This window comes from Atractosteus spatula, chromosome 20, assembly GCF_055471065.1.
Source record: "Atractosteus spatula isolate fAtrSpa1 chromosome 20, fAtrSpa1.hap1, whole genome shotgun sequence".
In the NCBI taxonomy this organism is placed as follows: domain Eukaryota; kingdom Metazoa; phylum Chordata; class Actinopteri; order Semionotiformes; family Lepisosteidae; genus Atractosteus; species Atractosteus spatula.
This window is the reverse complement of record NC_142725.1, coordinates 16,294,924-16,313,907: the sequence shown is the minus strand read 5'-3', so window position 1 is coordinate 16,313,907 and position 18,984 is coordinate 16,294,924. Positions and strand designations below refer to the sequence as shown.

The 18,984-nt window shown below is 40.7% G+C and overlaps 3 protein-coding genes across 3 annotated transcripts; 2 read left to right on the top strand and 1 right to left on the bottom strand.

Annotated features, from left to right (window-relative positions):
* Window positions 1-961: 961 nt before the first annotated feature.
* LOC148817648 (uncharacterized) lies at window positions 962-5,369 on the bottom strand. Its single transcript, XM_088938146.1, has 9 exons — window positions 5,307-5,369; window positions 5,104-5,146; window positions 4,683-4,790; window positions 4,497-4,604; window positions 4,067-4,243; window positions 2,992-3,084; window positions 2,826-2,851; window positions 1,406-1,661; window positions 962-1,239 (listed from the first exon to the last, which is right to left on the bottom strand). Exons 1-9 carry the CDS (start codon window positions 5,367-5,369, stop codon window positions 962-964), a joined length of 1,152 nt encoding a protein of 383 aa, XP_088794272.1.
* An 844-nt stretch (window positions 5,370-6,213) lies between these two features.
* On the top strand, window positions 6,214-15,839 carry cenps (centromere protein S). The gene is made up of 5 exons (XM_088938147.1): window positions 6,214-6,350; window positions 6,465-6,588; window positions 9,673-9,706; window positions 10,515-10,581; window positions 12,193-15,839. Exons 1-5 carry the CDS (start codon window positions 6,309-6,311, stop codon window positions 12,346-12,348), a joined length of 423 nt encoding a protein of 140 aa, XP_088794273.1. The 5' UTR covers window positions 6,214-6,308; the 3' UTR covers window positions 12,349-15,839.
* LOC148817647 (somatostatin-2-like) lies at window positions 14,846-15,756 on the top strand. The gene is made up of 2 exons (XM_088938148.1): window positions 14,846-14,950; window positions 15,550-15,756. Exons 1-2 carry the CDS (start codon window positions 14,846-14,848, stop codon window positions 15,754-15,756), a joined length of 312 nt encoding a protein of 103 aa, XP_088794274.1.
* Window positions 15,840-18,984: the final 3,145 nt, after the last annotated feature.

Sequence of the window (18,984 nt, the reverse complement as noted above, 5' to 3'; positions counted from 1 at the left end):
AATGAGAAACATTAGACATTGCAATACATGCACCAAAGCAATGTTTCTTGTTCTCAAGTATCAGGCCAGGGCTTGTCATTCTTTTCTCTCAGACACGAGAGGTTTAATGTCTATTTTATCAAACAGGTGCTATCACTTTGAAATGAACAGGTATTTTTCTATTTTAGTTGAGAGAACATCAAGGAAGACAGCTTACAATAAAAAAAACAATGCTAACACGTGTCTAAAATGCCCAGTAAATGCCAAATTAATGTTCATTTGTGTCTGTTTATTTAATAGGGACATTTACAGTTTAACAGAGTGAGTCATAAACATCAGATGCATTGTAGATTTAGCTGACGACATACTGTATCAGAAAAATAAAACGAATATATAAACCTAATGAATTAAGTTACAATTGATGCATATACAGTATACATAAATACATTTCAGGGAACCTGTACAGCAATTGGTCTCTCCACACTATTTACATATTTACTAACTCTTAAATGAAGTGGCTCAGCGTGGGAGGCACAGTGGTTAGCTTTGCTGCCTTGCAGCACAGGGGACCTGTGTTCAACTCCAAACGTGGGGTGGTGTCTGTGTGGAGTTTGTATGGGTTTCCCCTGAGCACTCTGGTTTCCTCCCACAGTCCAAAGACATGCTTCTAGGTTCAATGGCTTCTGGGAAATTGGCCCTGGTGCGAGTGTGTGCGAGTGTGTGTCTGTGGTGCCCTGTGATGGACTCGGGTCCCATCTAGGGTGTGCCCCACCTTGCGCCAGTTTCTGTCAGGATAAGCACTGACTTCCCACAACCCTGAATGGGATAAAGTGGACGGAAAATTAATGGATTTACATCCATCCCAATAGTTTTGGTTTTAAAAAGGGTTACATTAATGATGTTGTCATATTACCTTCTTCATCTTTTAAAGGAAAAGTGCTAGCAACCAGATGCAGGGCGTGTCTTTTTTATTTTCATTATCTCAATATGGAAAGGCAGTGTGGGCCATTTCTATCGTAATGCTTGTGTTTGTAGGTTTCTCCCCTGCTCTCACCATGCCACTTTCGGAATTGCTCGTCCCTGAAAACGCACATAGAAACTGGGTGTCTGAAACCAGCGGGCCTATTTTGCTCTCACAGAAATATTCTGACTCCGGGGTGTGAAGTATGTCAACCGGGGCAGCAGGGGTGACCTCTTCTACTGGGTGACCGAAGCAGTAGCTGGCGCAGTTCTCCTGCACAGGGAGGGGGAAGTGCTCACCTGGGCAATCGGACAGAGAGAGAGGTCAAGACAGATCGTTTGCACGTTAGAAAACAGGCGGTGACATTCCTGGGTGAACCACAATCAACCTCGACAGCGCGTTCAGCTGAAACCTAGCGTCGTACTGATCGGCTGTGTCGGACTTCCTGTTGTTAACAGCTCTTACCGGTAAGGAGCAGCATCTCCATCTCGGGTAGCCCTTTCCCCCGCGGGGCTGTGCCCTCGCTGGTGTACCCCAAGGTGATGGCGTGGCCTGGACACACACTGCTTCCTTGGCTGTGACTGGGCGGTGCTGTCGTGGTCTCCGATGCGTCAGACACGTCGGACAGTTTCTCCTCTCCTGTCCCAGAGTCTGTTCCCCTCTCCATCCCCGAACCGTCTCCAGGTGGGCCACAGTCTTTCTCCGGCTTATAGCACAGGCCCTTCATAAAGAATTCAATTCAATTCAAGCTTTATTGTCCCATTTGGGGACATTTGTCCCCCAAACGAATCCTACAACGAAAGAAATCCTTGTACAGCCTTTTGTGAATACGAAACACATGGGTTCAACAATCAACAAACACCTTCCAGATGAACTGGGGAGATTTTTTTTCCTAAAGCCATACAAAAATATAAATGAGAACCCTAGCCTAGCATTTACCGAACCAGGGGAGAGGATTACAACTCCATTGGTGGGGATGTGGAACTGCTGGATCAAATATGCGCCTTCATTTTAAACGAGAATATAAAATGTATCAAAATCATGCTGCATCGTGATTTTGTGCTGCGTTACCCAAAACTTCGGGGGAACCAAAAAAAAAACAAGGTTGTTCTCTAATTTAGATCCTGCGCTTCAAAGAAGGAAGGTAGTTTCATGTCTCCCTCCTGTAGGTGAATTAGTTCTGTGTTAAGATTATCATCTGATGAGAATGTCTTTTGGCTCCATTTCTGGGGGACTTTACCTAGGGCATCGCAAAAGTTTCGATTTTTGCGTGTGAGGATACTCTCCTACCCCTCCTCCTCCAAAACTTAAAAAAAAAACCCTGTGAAACGCCTTGGTATTTAAAAATGACATAATCGCGTAAGAAGAAACGCCAGTGTTCATCCCCTACTGAAATGGCTGTGAGCAAATTGGATGTTCCTGGTACCAGCTGAGAAATGTGTGGGAATGAAGAGTCTACTCAGTCTGAACCCAAGTCCCTGTGCCAGTCCAGCGCCATTAGTTCATCATTGCAATTACAAACACGTGCCCGCTGAGTTCGTACACTTCCCTGTCAGCCACTCCGGAATGTGCATATAGAATTCCTCACTTTCCTTACTCTTACTCGCATTTTCCCTGTTATAATGAATAGTTTACATTTATCGTGCAATGGAGGTCAAAGGAAACGCACCTTGACAAAGTACAGAGGCATTCAGACGCAGACCATAGTCATTTGAAATGTTCATTTCCGAGGGTAAGGAAAAATAACGTGCACGGAACTTCTCAAATCAAGATTACGAGTCATTTGCATCTGCTGCGTGTCTCATTTTATCTTTGATCCTAATCTGTACTGAATGTCTTCAGACTAAGTTTATCTCATTTGAATCAATGAATAAGGAGTGAATACCTGTGTATAAGATGAAAGGTTTGTTCCTGAAAGAAAAAAACAAACACAATTATGACCTCTCTTTGTATTTGCTTCTATTTTGGTATGTAAATAAAAGACAAAGCCTAGGAAACAGTAGAGGTCTTAATTAGGATAGAGAGAGGGTGGCAGCCAGGAAGTTACTTACCTTTATTGCAAAGGGACCACAGGCAGTGAAGTGTGATCAATACAATGAGGCTGACCCCTAATGCAAATATTACCCTTTGATTTTTACATGGAGCTGTAAAAGCAAACAAAAAAACAAGACTTTTTTTTTAAGAACAGATAGGAAAGGTATGTTACAATTACTTAAAATACAATACCACAGATTTCTTTAGATTTTGAATAGTCTACAAATGGAATGCTTTTCATACCAGTTTTCATGGAGTAGAATTTTTCCACTATATATTTTAAGTTTTGTTTTGGTTTTACTGCTGACTAATATGGATAAAGTCATGTAAAACTTGTTCCAGTAACTTTTTGATTAACATCCTCAAAAAACTTGAAAAATCAAGTCAATAATAGACTGCAAGATTATAATTAACTAATTTCTGCTATTAAGACTACTATATTTACTTAACTAATAATATAATTCACTCTGAAATTAAAATCAGAGAGACGATTCAAAACCTAATAATCTCTGATTACACATTGCACCCTCTTCAAAGCTCTAATTCTTCATCTTCATTCTTACAAGATGAAAGAAAGGGCAACTTTTAAAAGATTCAGTATTGATAGGTGAATGCAAACTCCAAATTATTTGAGCACGGGGACTGTGAGGTTTGTGATAAATACCATAACATTTCAGATAAGATGATGCTTTTTTAGTTTTTAACCAGGGGACTATCTTGTGCTGAAAGACAGGCACTGGTGAATGGCCACACAAACCCAGCACTGGTGCTGCTCTGCTTCCTTCGGGAGCATCAGGTCCCTACTTCCTTCACCTTTTCTCAGCAGATTGTAGAGGGGAGAACCTTTAAGGAAGTCCCCGTTTTAGAATCATTTCATGACTGATCTTTACTGTAACTGAAATGAGCAATATGTGGGCAACATTAGTTTATTGCACTGAATAAAAAACTTTTTTATTAACAGGTACATGAGTAATTTCTCAATAGTGCACTGTGATTTTATCCATGCATCTATCAAAGTCACTCTACAGACTATCGCATATATAATAAATATACAGGCTTGCAGGACATGCAGGTCATCAATTCATACTGTACCTGGTTCTGGTCCAACAGCAGAAGGTGCTGTAGAGGTGGAATTAGTAGGGATAGGTCCATTTTTCACTTTGGTGATATGCATCCCATCCACCGTGACCTTCTCAGTGGAAAACCCTGGTTTGCATCGATACTTCCCATTGGAAGAGTCAGAGCATGGTGTGTGTCCCGCCACGCTGCCTGCATATCCAATCAATCAATCAATTCATTAAGCAGCTGCAAGATTTAGCTGTTCCTAAAGATGTACTGAAATCAGGAGACCATTAATGTGCAGGGTTAAGCCTGAGCTCCTGACGGGCAAAACAAAGGTAGGGGTCTTTTTCAGCACAGTCCCATGAGGTACGCATCCATACTGTACCTGGTTCAGCTACTGCAGCTGCAGCCGCAGAATGTGAAGTGTTCGAATTAAAAGTGACGGGCTCATTTTACTCACAGTCGGAACAACTTCCATCCTTTTCAAAAATGGAGCAATAGAATCCCGTCTTGCATCTGCATTTTCGGTTGGAACGGGCAGCGCACGGCTCAGCTTCTTCCTTATCCCCTGCAATCCGATAAATAAATCTCAGTGCGCTAATCGATAAGCACAAGGTAATCCCCTGCACCGTTACTCCATACGGACCTTCACATTGAGAGTGGCACCTCTGGCATTCCTTCAGGTGGTTTTCAGAGCTGGAGAAAGTACCTCCTGGGCATTTACCGCAGGTGCAGTTTCTATACTGAAATTCTCCTTGGCAAGAAAACACATTAAAAACAGAGTCAACCGAAAGACGAAGAGGCGGACACCAGCAGTATATTTCAAAATAATTTCGCTTAGAATCACAGTTTGCAAACACACAATTTAGTGAACAAAATAAAATGACAATAAATTACATGGAAGTGTGAAAAAAAACAAGAAACATTCAGCCTAATAAACTGAAAATATTTCACTTAAAAGGTAGTGACACTAATATTTTACTACATAGATGCACTTTACTACTAGTGTTAAAATAATTTTTGTGAATAAGGAATAAATGAATAAAATTAGAAACCAAGTTTCTTACCAGCAGGACAAGTATTTGAACATCTCTTCTGTCCAAATGACCCCTTTAAAACAAAATAAAGGTGTTCCATTTTCCCTTGCTTGCTTGATTAGTATCCTTAGTCTAGGTACATGAGTAAAATTCTACCAATCCTACATCACTTTTCGAGATTCTTTCAAACCCGAGCAATTACGGTTTTGTAATTAGGTACACAGCCTACTTACCCAAATTAGGACCAAAAAGATGATTAAGCCTAGTAACAAAAACGTCTTAGTTTTTCCTAACATTTCAAACTGAATTTTTGGAAGCTATATGACGTCAGGATTCTAATCACTGTGCAAGTGAAGCATATGACAGAAGGAATACGCGTTGTGTAAGAGCAAGCGCATTGCTCCCGATATAGAGAGAACAGATCTGAAATTGATGTCAGAACCCGAACCACACATTACCATAGACTGACATTTTAAAAGTGACTTTTTTTTTTCTTCGCCTCGCTGTCGGCTCATTACCGGTCCGCAATGTTTACGCTGTAGATAACACTTATCTGTAACTTGCGGAACATCAAACTCCTGTTTGTCTGCAGGTGTGGGTAGGTAGCCGCGTCTAGTAACACAGAAACAAAATGTGAAAATGTGCATCATAAGATAATATCTGAACCTTCGGGATTTTTTAAAACAAACTATTAAAAACTCAAGTACTGTTTTGTAAAATGATTTATATACCTACTGTAGCCTATACACTACTAGTAACATTTAGTTTGAACCGTATACAGTATTAGAATATGTTCTATGCGTCGTATATCTTTACATGATCCCATAAACTACATCTGACAGAAGTCGTGCACATTAATAGGACACTTCATACACCCAACGTGTGTTACAATGCAAACATCATCTCCTGATTAAAAACCCTACTGATTTCTTAAAACTTCAAAACTTGGAATCGTTACATATCAGATGCCCATTAATGCTTTGTCTTCGTAAATTTAATATTAATACAAAACACGTTGCTTGAAATCGGTTTCTTATTCTAACCTGTGTGAAATATAGGAGGAGCCCCAAGCCCTGAAATGATACGCTTTTCGCGACTGGTTCGCGAAAACGCCGACCTTTTTGGCCTTCTCCGGGTTCCGTACATTGCGGGAAAATTCAACAGGCATTTGTGAAAAGATTGGCATGTTTTAAACATTTATTCATTCTCTTACACTAAAGTAAACAGTAGGTGCGATGAACGATGAGGCCGAACAAAGCCGTTTCATGCAAACCCAGGTGAGTAAATTGGAAGAGTTCACGGCCAAAACGATGTTTGGACTGAAAGGCCGTGGTGTCTCCGATCCTGTGCGCTTGCACTTTTGCCTGATTTTCCTGCCTTGCTGTTTGCAGAGGCTGAGAGCTGCCGTCCACTACACCGTCGGGCTGCTCTGCAGAGAGGTGGGAGAGCAGAGCGACGTGCAGTTCAGCAGGCAGAGCATTGCTGCCCTTGCGGAGACCACATTCAGGCAGAGTGGTGAGTGTCGGGTCATGCTATCAGGCGTCGCTTCCTTTCACAAGCGATATGCATCCCCTTCCCCTTCCTATTCAGTCGGGCCCCTGAGCAAGGCCCTTAACCCCAGCTGCTCCAGGGGCTGTCCCAGTGCTTTGACCCCCTGCTTCTCTCCCTGTCTGTGTGTCTCATGGAGGGCAAACTGGGGTACGCGAAAAGACAAATTCCTAATGCGATAAATTGTATAGGGCTAATAAAGTGATCTTATCTTATCTCCTCAGGACAGCACTGCTTTAGACAAGTACTGTCATTATCGCCTGCGAGATAACGGTATTATCTTTACCGTCTTTACCGTCGTTAAGCCCGAATTCTCAGAAGTTTGTATGCATCAAGGCAGCCATGTTTTATGCACGCAAAGACTTCCAAAACATACAAACAAGTAAACATTGCACTACAAGTATATACCATTACGTAACAGACATGTCCTCACAACATTCCTACAGGAATCCACGCCAGAACCCTGGAAACTTACCCCCCACAATTACACTCAGCCCATATGATTACACACCACCCGTTCACTCTTGCACATGAACCATTACTCTTTTATTGTGAACTCATTTATTGATCGAGTAATTGGTTTGACTGTGGGATTGTAGGATGAAGAGAAAGAGATCACTGACACTTTCGGTTGGTTTGGTATGGGTCGTTTTACATTTAGCTGCTTCTAGGAACTCATTGCTGCTAATGCAGAACTCTTTGGTTGTTGGAAGAGCAGTGGAGCTGGATTAAGGTTTGATTTCTTTTTCTCAAGCTCCTCTTTCCTCCATTTAGCTGAGCTCATTAACAGAAACTTTCAGATTCACTGAGAGTTGGGTAATATGATACCTATCACAGAATACTAAGAATTCTGCTGATGTTTATTACTTCATTAACTTTGAAATTGTAACACTTCTAGTCCAGCTCTGAGATGCCTTTAAAGAACTGCGTGTTCTGAGTAGTCAACTGTAAAACACATTTAAGAAAAATCCTTTCTTTTCTAAGAAACATATCTAAGAATACAGTTAATTATCTAATTGACTATTCAGGCTGGTACTAAATCCAGAAAAGACAGTGTCCTTGTCTAGGAGCTGGGTTTGAGACCCCAGCCGTACGGCATGATCTTGAGAGACCCCCCATGAGAGACCAGCAGCTTGGTTTTGATTGCTTTCTTTTTTCCCTGCTTCCAAAAAGATCAAACCCACATGGGCTGTGTCCACTAGTGTCTGCTAGTTTCACCGCTGTGTCTCTTTTCTTCCCGGTCTAGCAGAAATAGTCTTTTCTGACACCTCATCTTCAGATTATGTCGCATTAACTGGAGCTCTCTGCTGCTCTTCCTGTTATCCAGCCTCCACCCCAGTATTTACTGGCATTTAGCTCTTCACTAAGCATTTAGCTCTTCACATTTTCAAAGTATATGACTTGTTTTTTGCTTATGTCTGTAATGCGAATGCCAATATATTCTTCTGGTAGCACCTCTTTGACGACCAGCGGAGTTGATTGGAGAATGAGTGACATCCTATTTTAATAGAATGAGATTAAGTCATTCTAATCACACATGAGTGTTATAGTACAAGAGCTAGAACAGAATGAAAAGCTTACCTGTTAGATGAAAGAAAAAAAATCTAAGTGTTATTGTTTAAAACAAACCAAGTCTGTAGATTTTTAAATTATTCTCTGGCTTCCTTCATATCTGGAATAGCAGTTGTTTTTCATAATCTTTATCAAACTAAGCCATGACAGAGTTGTCACTTAGTCTGAAAATGCCTTTGTTGTGGCAGATGTTTTTTTATTTAACTACAAGAGCTATAAAAAGGTATTGTTTTTCATCTTTCTTTTCTGTTTGCAAAATAAAATGGAAAATAGGTAACCTTATCAAGCAAATAGGAAGTCGCACACCATGATATTTAACTGTTAAACTCCCAAAGGTTCAAAAGTAAATTCTTTTAAAAGATAACAGGGTCTCATTTGACACATTAAGCCCAATACAATTACACTTTAAAAACATACAGATAGTGAGCATATCCTTTTTCCGTCCTCAGTTATGAGAAAATTACAGAGAAGAGGGTGATAAAAGGTGTTACTTGTCATGTACTTTAACTAGAAAACAGTGTTGCTGGTGTTGGTTTCGCCCATTTTTTCCTAAGGCAGGATGTAGTATTTTTTTTCTCTTTGAAGATAAGCATATAAAGAAGTCATGAAGCTACAATATCTTAAGATCTCACTGTTGTTCTTTTGTCTTTGCAGTAATTACATCAGGTTTGTGGAATGCAAAACAATCATATTTTAAGAATGTTATCGTCTGCTGTTTTGAGTTCCACTATGGTTTTGGGGCATGCACAACTTATATTATCATTTAACGGAGACAAAATTGTGGTCTTGTTACAAAAGAGGGCAAAGAGTTGTAAAAGTAAAAATACTCTTTTGTCTTCAAAACTGTGTGAAATGCAAAAATAGTAATGCAAGCACTATGGATAGTCGTAGGGAATTGTACTTTAGATACAAAGTTAAATGTAAGGTATCTAAAATCTGAATAAACCACAAATATTCAGTAGTTAATACATCTGGCATCTACACAAACTTTGCAACCTAACAGGTTTCAACTGAGAGAGATTTGCCCCAGATAGTAGTAAGTAGCAGTATTGGTAGTTAGTATCTAGGATTTCATCCAGCTGTTTCTGGGCTTCAACAACCAGCTTGTTCCAAACTCGCACAAACCTTTACATAAAGAAGTGCCTCCTGTTCTTACTTTTAAATGCATTGTGGACAGTTTTATTCTGGTGATATTGCACATCGCTGGTTCATTCATTGTGTTAGAATCAGAGTGCGTGTGCTGGGTTAAGTGTATTTTTGAGAGGTTTTCAATTGGTTTCACTTAATCGTGATATCTGCATTGAATTCAGTACTTGACTGCTGTGCTGTGTTTGACATTATTGGACAGTGTGCAGTACATGTAGTGCAGTACACTACATTATGTACAGTCTAGTTTTTTGTGGGGAAGGGTTGGGTGTCAAAAAGGCAGGGTATATAAGTGTAAGATTGACTAAAATCTTCATTTCATTTTAATTTCAGATACTTTTGCAAAGGATCTTGAGGCATTTGCAAGGTAAAGTTTACTTTTTTTGCTGAGTCTCTCTCTTGTCTTGTAATATGGGTTCAGGAATCCCCATTGTGCAAAAAGAACATTTGTTAGGAACACAGTGACCCCTTCTGAAGTGCACTGCAGGGGATTCCTGCTACTTCTACTTTAATAATGTGGTTGTCACGTTGATCCAAAGTGACATACAGCAGTTAGTTTGTTTTCCATATGTTTTTGGAAGCCATGTATTTAGCAGAGCTTGCTGGAGGAGTATCTTATTCAAGGTTGCAGCAGCTGGGATTTGAACCTAGGCTTTGCCACCAACCTGATCTCATGAGATCTCGGGAGCTAAGTGAGTTTGGGCTTGGTCAGTACTAGGGTGGGAGCAGTACAGGGAAACCCAGGTTCCTTCTGTGAGTGGTGTTTGTGAACGCCAAGGTAGTTTTCTTCTCGTTGTCTCCATCTTGATGTGCTGCATCATGGGGCAGCTGGTTCAGCACAGGTGCTGTGTGTTACCCAAATAGGTGCTACACTTCAGTGGTGAACTAAATGGGTTTCCTCCTATACATAAAAGTACTGTATAAACGCTATCATCTTCATCATCATCATTATCATCATCCATTTGTCCACACTTCCCTAGTGTGGACTGATGATCACAGTTATCATCATTGTATATTTTAATATTTTAATGTTGTTTAGAAAAAAAGTCTGTTCTCCTTCACTGTTGTCATTATTCCACTTGCTGCTGTCCCTTTTTTCCACATAGTATTGTCTTTATTGCCATGAATGCATGCAATTTATCAAATGCTTTCTGAATGTTTGTGTTTCATCTCAGGCATGCGAAGAGAACCACGGTGAATGCAGAAGATGTCAAACTTCTAGCACGACGAAGCACAGCCCTGGTGAGATTATCTTCTTTAAATCTTATCTTCAGTAAACCAAGGTTAGTTTTTCCTTTTCTCGCTTCACTGCTGCTGGTCGAAAGAGCAAAGTTTTGCTGAATGAAAACATTTTTTGTTGGGGGGGAAAAAAGAGAAAACTACACTTGGCAGAAGTTTCACCATAACATAGAGATGCTGTTTTTTCTTATTTTTTTAATTGTTTGTGGTTTTTGTGCCACTTTTTCCTTCTTGTTTTGAAACCCCCATGCCTGGTGTCAGTTCACTGTGCTGCCCGCTGTAGATAAATAACAGCGGAGGGCTGAAGCCGATGAGTCGGTTTTTTAATAAGATCCTTTTTCTCTCTGGCTGATCTTAATGGGCTGAAGCTGCTGAAGCTGCTGAAGCTGCTGAAGCTGTTGAATTGTGCTTGGCAGAGCTGCGTGCTCGCTGTCTTGCTCTGCAGGCTGTGGCACAGGAGGGTCAATCACCCATCCCCCATTGCCTTGCAATCATTGCGTTCTGCTCCCGAATCCACAGCCACGTGCGGCAGTTCTGTGTGCGTAGCATTTTCTTTGTGACTGATAATTGTATTAAACTTTGAGCATACCAACCAGCAACAGCTCTCGCTTAGAGCAGAGGCCGAGGCCTGTGGTTCACTCGCCCACCTGTGATTAGGAAGCAGAGGCACACGATTGTGAGAGTGCTGGCATGGGTGGGAGGGCATTAGCCTGCTTTAGTTGAAACATTGAATCACTGGAGACATAATGGGAGAATGACATAAGTGAGCAGCTTTTAAATCTAATATATGTTGCTGTGTTCAAGAGAGGCATATCTGCAGGCCCTCCATCCCACTGTGCTGTGATGAGCCATAGTTGTTAAGGCTGAGTCTTAAAACATCAGGCGAGATCATATCAAACACAAAATGGTGCCCAGCGTTGAAACGCATTGAATGCGTCATCACACCACACACTCTTATCCTCCCCAAGGAAAATGCCTGATCATTGGAAACTCTTTGAGTAAAAGTGGCCTGCATTTCTTCACGCCAGACTCAGAATTTTCTCAAGGCCATATTTTTTAGGATTTTGAGTAATTTTTATCTTTCTTGGTTACTGTAGGCTGGCTTCAAAGGGAATGAATGTAGGTGTGCCCCACTTGCATTTCCTCTTTCAGGACTTTCACATGGTCTTCTGAAATACTTGTCCCAGTCCGAAAGCACTGATTTTCTTTGGTGTTATATGGTGATTAGAAGACGTCAGAGCGCACACCAGCACGTGGGAGATTCCTTATACGGGTGCAGTGATGAGCACAAAGGCTCATTCTCCGTACGTAAAGGCTATGCAGCTGCCTGCAACACCGAGCAGGGAGAGAGAATGAACCTCAATTAGGAGCCCTCATTATCACGCCCTGTCTTCGGCTAAGTGCCTGCTTTCTCGCGCGCCACTGTGATTAGGCCATCAATCGAGAGCCAGCGGAAGCCTTTGACGTCTTGTCGCTCTGGGGTCGGGGGGCCGGGGGGCGGGGGGGGTGGGGGGGCATATGGGTTTCGACGGCTCGCCACCGATCCGAAGCTCCCCGCCCGTTCTCGGGGGGTTTTCCACGTCCCGGGCAATGAGCGCCGCCTTGCCTTTGCAGCACAAGTACATCACGAGGAGGAGCGAGGAGCTGATGTCCAGCAACCAGCAGCAGCAGAAGGACAAGAGGAAGAAGAGCGCTGGAAAGGGCAAGAAGGGCAGCGCGCCTCCAGCGGAGGACGTGGTGGCTGGAAGCGAGGACTCAAACATGGGATAGGAAGGTCTCCAGCCCCGCGGGTGCTGTACAAGCCAGTGTTTAGCCAACATGCTCAACCGTTCTGAAGTTTCCGATTCTCAAGCTGAGGTGGTCTCTCCTGCCTTTGCGCTGTTCCTCATGAATACTATGAATAAAATAAATACGTACAGCAGGGCTTCCTGCCCTGGTCCTGGTGACCTGGGTGTCTACTGCTTTTCACTCCACTACTAAATAATTCTAGTATTTATTGAACTAATCATTTGATGAATTAGCTGGTGTATTGTTTTCAGATCTTGACAGATTTCTAGATTAAACTATTAAATTCTGTCGGTAAAAAAATGTGCTGTATTTTAGTAACATTCTGGCAAACATTCATTAATTAAGCATAGTTCAACTTGTGGATTAATTAAGGAGTGACTCAAGTAAAGTGAAAAGCAGCAGGAGACTGAGGTCACAAACACTAGGAGAACAAAGCCCTGGTGTATCGTATGTATGATTTAAATTTGTGTAGATACACAAGCCACAAAGCCTGTGCTTAGTGTTATATTACTAACTTACGGTATATTTCCCACAGTAAAGATCAACAGTTGCTTCATATTTCTGTCCTTTCATTTCAAAGGGCCTTTTTGTTTTGGGGGATTTTTAAGATTGCATACTTTTCCCCAGGTCTGACCTGAAAAGTCCTAACAGTGACATAGAAGAACTAATTGCACTCAAGTATGAAAATACAGCAATTATGCCATTTTAAAAAAAAAGCTAGCTCCTTAATAACAAACTGGTAGTTATATTACCAGCTCAAAGTGATCGGCTGTGGGGACGAAAATCTACTGAATGCAATTAGCATGATGGTGGTAGTTTTTTGTTGTTGTTAATGCTTTTTCTTTTTGTAAATAAATGTTACTTTTGCTCTGGAGTTCTTTTCATGCAAACAGTTTAATGACTAAAAGAAAAAAAAACACATGCATGCAATTAAAAGCTATTTCAGGCAGGAAAATGCATTCTATTTATCACAATTATTAGTATCCTGAAGTCGCATTAAATGTATTATGGTGTATTCATTTCTCTGAAGAACCTGAAACAGGGTCATATAGTTACTCCGGTGTTTCATGGTGATTTGGCAGATGGGCAGTGTAGGAAATGGCACTGACCTCCAAAGTTACAGTGTGCAAAGAAGTCTCAGTCAGTAAGAACTTCTGTTTCCTACTGTGTAGCCCAGTTTAGTTTAGGTTTTCAATCAAGCAATACCTTTGTAAAGGAACAAGTAATAGGTTTATTCCCTGCTGGAAAAAAAAGAAGAAAGAAAACACAACGTTTCGGCCGTGGGGCCTTCTTCAGGAGCCTTACCAGCTTAAGAAGGCTCCACGGCCGAAACGTTGTGTTTTCTTTCTTCTTTTTTTCAGCGTGGAATAAACCTGTTACTTGTTCCTTTGCTGCCTACGCATGCTGACGCAGCTCTCCACCTGAAGTACCTTTGTAATACCTTTTAGTGGATCACTATATGCATGATCGGTTTTCTGAAGGAATTTGTCATTTGTTCTGCTTGCGTCCATGTTTAGCCTTCCAGACTTCTTTGTGTTGTCAGCTGGTGTTTCACCGTGTGTTTCCACTGATCGAGCACAATTTGCTTTAGGTTGTGAAATTCAGAGGTTTTTTTCTGCAACGTGTGTCTGCCTATACCTGCTTATAGAGTTAGGTTTGCTGGGGCAGCCTGGGTAAAGCCTCTTACCCAGAGACCTGGCAGCAGTGTCCCTCTGGATTTGAACCTACAACCCTCTGGTAATGCGTGTAGATCCTTAGGTCCTTCATTCTGCAGACCTGCAGTGTCAGAATGTTCCTTCATGAGTAAACTTCTAGTTAATGATCGATACTCTGTCTTTAGTTTCCCTGTGTGTGGACTGCCTGCTCTGAGGCTAATTTATTTTAAATGGGGGTTTTGCCAGTGAAGAAATATGTCATGTTCATGCTTTGCCTAGCAGAAAAGTGTCTCTTTGGGTGCTTTCCCTGGGCATTACATATACAGTCCCATTCTCTTCTAGTTTATCAGTTATTTCAGTAGAAAAAAAAAATACTTTTTCTGCATTCCTCTTCAGATTTGAGTTCCTGTTGTTGCTTTTTGCCAGAGTTAATGAGTTCAGTGTTCATTAATGTTAATTAAATGCAACCAGTGCAGTCAAAAAAGACCTCAGTCTAATTTGTCTTAGACTAGTACATCCTTTCATGTTGTAGATGTTTAAATTCTGCTACCTCAATGACAGGCTAAAAAGCAACTCTTAACGTGCAGATGAGGCAGGTGATGTTTTTGCAGTGTAGCGCGTTAGAAATGCAGTGCATCATATTTAAATTGCATGTTTAAAAATATCCAGCTCTAGCATTAAGTGGTTAACAGTAAAATGCTTAATTTGGTTAATTAAGTCTTCTCCGGAGTGCGTCAGAGCCTCATGCATGGCGAGGTATAAAAGTGGTAAAACTGTGCTGGAGCTCAAAGGCGTTGTAAGCTGCGGCCGCATCCTGAGCCATCATGCACCTGCTGTCGAGCCTGGTGCCTCTGGCTCTCCTCGTGTGGAGCCTCAAGTGTGCTGTGGCAGCGCCTAGCGAAGAGAGACGAGCGCTGCAGAGCAATGGGGTGAGTGAAAATGAACACAGTCCTCCCGTAAAGCAGTTTCTGAGTATGCACGTGCAAGCAAATTTCATACGGAAAAACAAATCTGGACTTAAAATTAAAACCACTGTGTTTGGGGGAGCGCTGAAGCTGTCTGACGTAGAAACGCTTTTCGAGTTGTGTGTTGTAGTGCTGGAATACTAATATTTACATTTGCTAGATCTTGTGTAACCCTCTCCCTCAAGACCATGTTCATATTAACTCCTGCTTGACTTATATTTGCACTTTTTTTATGATAATAGTGTCTCATAGAAATGCTCTGTAACACTATGGGAAATATTTTCACCACAGCTAAGGACAGTGTTAGAATTCTGCTTCCTCTGAGGCTGAACAGTGAATTCTTGCTGTGATAGAGTGACTTTGGAGCTGAAGCATACATTCCAGGCTTCAGATAAGCAGATTTTATTGCACTGACTTTAACTGCTGCTGTGAGATCTGTTCATCACCAGAGCTGTGCTTTAGCTCTTCCAGCTAAAGTAACCACTCTATTCATTTTGGCTCAGCATGAAATGAAATACATTCACAAGCTGGAGGGGAAATTGCACGGTATCTTCCTGTTTCAGGGTTTTGCTAAAGAAGGGAAAGACTTGCTTCTGAAAGTTTTGTCGGGGCTGTTGGATTCTAACCTGCTGAGGAAGGAGCAGTCCGCTGTGGATTCGGAGCAGCTGAAGTCCTCGCTGATGGGAGAGAGATCTATCTTTGGCCCGTCCGTGCCCCGAGAGCGAACCCCCTGTAAAAACTTCTTCTGGAAGACTTTCTCCTCGTGCTAGGGGGAGTGCTGAAGCTGTCTGACGTAGAAACGCTTTTCGAGTTGGCGTTCTGTGGCATGCAAGACTTACCAATAAAATGCAAAGATGGGACCTGTGGTTGTGTTTGTTGTCTATTTGTGCCAGTTTCATGCCAATTCAAAGCAAGCGGAGGTTTACCAAATATCTGCTTAATAAAACAAATCATTGCTCAACATACAGTGGGCTTGAGCTTGAACATTCTTACTGTTTTTAAAAGATTATATAGAACAGATTTTCTTTTATGTGTCCCAACTAGGATATCTTTCCCAATACCACTTGAAACAAGATGTTTTTACAGAGTGGGTGTTTAAAAAGCTAAGTAAAACAAAATCTTTTGCATTATAAAAAGTGAAAGTGAGCTGAACGTCAGTTGGTCTTTGTAGTGTTTCCATTGGAGAAAAAACAGGAATATGGTCATCTGAAAATGCTTGTGTTTCGAGTTTTATGACACATCCTTGGTTTACTTTAAAGGAACAAGTAAAGGTTTATTCCATGTTGAAAGTGAAGCGGCCAAAACGTTGTTTCTTTTCAGCATGAAATAAACCTTTACTTGTTCCTTTAAAGTAAACCAAGGATGTGTCATAAAACTCGAAACACAAGCATTTTCAGATGACCATATTCCTGTTTTTTCTCCAATGGAAACATTGTTCCTTTGCAGCCTATGCATGCTGACGCAGCTCCCTACTAGAACTACCTCAGTTTACTTTACGTACATTACCTTTTCTTAATTCTTTTTTTAATACGAATTTCTATAACTTAAAATAAGTCTGTAAGATCTTTTATGAAATATCTGTGAGTGTAATCAGAGAATTGATGAGACTTGTACCAGCTTCATTTCAGTAAATGTAAAATAATGCAGATTTTACATTGAAGTGTGTTAGACTTGGAGAAACGGGTATACTGGTATTTTAAAAATTGCTAAAGGAGCTGTATCTGACTAGAGTCACTTTTGATTTAGTTTTATGTTTCTTCTCACCAGTAAGGTACATAGTTGACACGAGAAAAAATATTTATATCCATAAAAATATTGATCAAAATCTGTAGAAATTAATCTGAATTGCACATTTGAAATACCCAATGAAACAAGGTCCTTATTAGGAAAAATGGAAGGTTTAGTATTGGAAAATTATCCAGGGGAAATGACTAATGCCGATAATTACAGATATTAAATAAAGCTGTAATTTGCTTAAATGCTTGTTCTTTCCATTAGCTACAGCATCCTGTTGTTTTTTTCTTTTTTACCCTGCTAATTATATACTTTCATAGTCCAGTAATGATTTGACAGCCATTTGAAACCTGTCCCTTGCTTAACGTGGATCGCTGCAGAAGTGTTGATACTTTTACACAGGTTGAAGACAAAGGATGAACCCATGCACATAACAGCTCTCGTGTGCTCATCCTTTTATTTCGGGCTTTACAGTAACTCGTGTGCCAAATGGAAAAGAGCCCTCTTAAGTGTTAAATGTTTTCTGCAGCATTTATTTCACCAAGCCTCGCACATGAGATAATCTTTTGCTGCTAATTTCTCATGTGTTTTGATTTAAAAACGTGGTTATATAGGGATATTCATACAGGAGAACATGCTCTGTATTTGCTAGAAAATGAACGTACAACTTCTTGCTTATGCAGTGGAGTCATACTGGAAATGGAAAGACACTTCCTCTGGCAGATACACTGACTGCAGCCACAATGCTTACAATCCTTGTGAGGATGTGTGAGGTGTGGAGAAGCACATTCTTGTTTCTTGTTGAGCCTCAATCTGTCAGAGAACTGACTAGTCACTAAATCACATGGCTCCACCCAATGTGCCAGGGAAATTCCATTTACTGCCAGTGGGGCAAACTTCATAAGGCCCAATGTGCACTAAACCCACACTGCTATTTTTGAGGAGGCATTTTAGTATAATAAATTACTCATATCTCGGTTTCCAGTTACAGCGGATAACTGTACTTTGGCCTACAAGTTTATTTGGACCCAAGTTATTTCTCTTCAAAGAGTCTAATTAAATGAGGTCCCTGAAATAATTGTGCAATACCCTGATGCATATTTTAAAAGGTGCACATTTTTTCAGATTAAGTGGATACTTGACATTCTCATTTTTCCATTACATGCTCTTACTACTACTTTTATACAGTAGGCTTTATGGAGCAAAAAAACAGTCTTGGTTTAACTGCTGTTGGAATTATTTTAATTTTGGTTTCTTTTCATAATGGGTGTTTTTGAATAAGAACATATTGAGTCATAAAGCATTAAAATTATAATACAGCATGTCAGTTATCTTAAAAGATCTTCAAAGCTGTGGTTTCCCTACCACAAATGATGTAACTGAGAACGAATAATGAAGCTTTTGGTTATTATACATGAATTCCTTCTTCAGGGTCACTTTTTTTTAGCCTTCATCACATCATGGAATGATATGTATTGTTAATGAGTTTTAACAATAGCTAGAGGACAACACTTTACTGGTAAACAATTATATGTATTCAGAAAGTACAGCTGTGTGCAACAGTGTAGGTGCCCTTGGTCAAACTGCATGTTGCAGTGAATTTCTAAGTGAAAAGAAGCTGGCATAATGTCTGTATGCTTCAAACATGGCATCTTTCTGCAAACCTTCATACAAAATTAGTTTTGTAGATACTCAAATTAATACAACTCTGAATGTGGCATGTGCAAAGGCTTGAGCACTCTGTCAGTCAGTATTGGCAGAGATCAAATCTGAAAATATCCAGAGATTTATAATTTTGGGGACTGTGAAGGTTCATTCCAATTTCTTAATCTTTTGTTCTTGTAAGATTACAAAGCCGTGGCTCTAGTTGAGGTGTGATTTGTCTTGCTGAACCATCCAACCTCTTTTCAGCTTCAATTTCTTCACTCACTCTGGGACATTAGCTCCAAGGATTTGTTCATAGGCAAATCCATTCTTCCTTCCACCCACAAAATATTTCCTGTACCACTAGCTACTACACAACCCCAACGCAACAAGCTTAATGGTTGACAAGGTATTATTTTCTTCAAACCTATTTTTCTCCAAATATATCTTATGTGGTTTGGGCAAAAAGTTACATTTTCCTTTCATCAGTTCACAGCACCATGTTCCAAAAAGTTTCCTGCTTATGAAGGCTTTGTTTTGACACCAAGTTTAGAGATGAGGTCGTAGGAAAGGTTTCCTTCTGACAACTCTCCAATGCAGCTAACTTTTGTGTCAGAAAC

Coding starts and splice junctions, on each gene's coding strand:
- LOC148817647 (XM_088938148.1), top strand. CDS start 14,846: ATGCACCTGCTGTCGAGCCTGGTGCCTCTGGCTCTCCTCGTGTGGAGC. Junction 14,951..15,549: donor GAGCGCTGCAGAGCAATGGG/GTGAGTGAAAAT, acceptor TTCCTGTTTCAG/GGTTTTGCTAAAGAAGGGAA.
- LOC148817648 (XM_088938146.1), bottom strand. CDS start 5,369: ATGTTAGGAAAAACTAAGACGTTTTTGTTACTAGGCTTAATCATCTTT. Junction 4,244..4,496: donor GGATGGAAGTTGTTCCGACT/GTGAGTAAAATG, acceptor TTGGATATGCAG/GCAGCGTGGCGGGACACACA. Junction 1,240..1,405: donor GGAGATGCTGCTCCTTACCG/GTAAGAGCTGTT, acceptor CCGATTGCCCAG/GTGAGCACTTCCCCCTCCCT.
- cenps (XM_088938147.1), top strand. CDS start 6,309: ATGAACGATGAGGCCGAACAAAGCCGTTTCATGCAAACCCAG. Junction 6,351..6,464: donor GCCGTTTCATGCAAACCCAG/GTGAGTAAATTG, acceptor TGCTGTTTGCAG/AGGCTGAGAGCTGCCGTCCA. Junction 9,707..10,514: donor GATCTTGAGGCATTTGCAAG/GTAAAGTTTACT, acceptor GTTTCATCTCAG/GCATGCGAAGAGAACCACGG.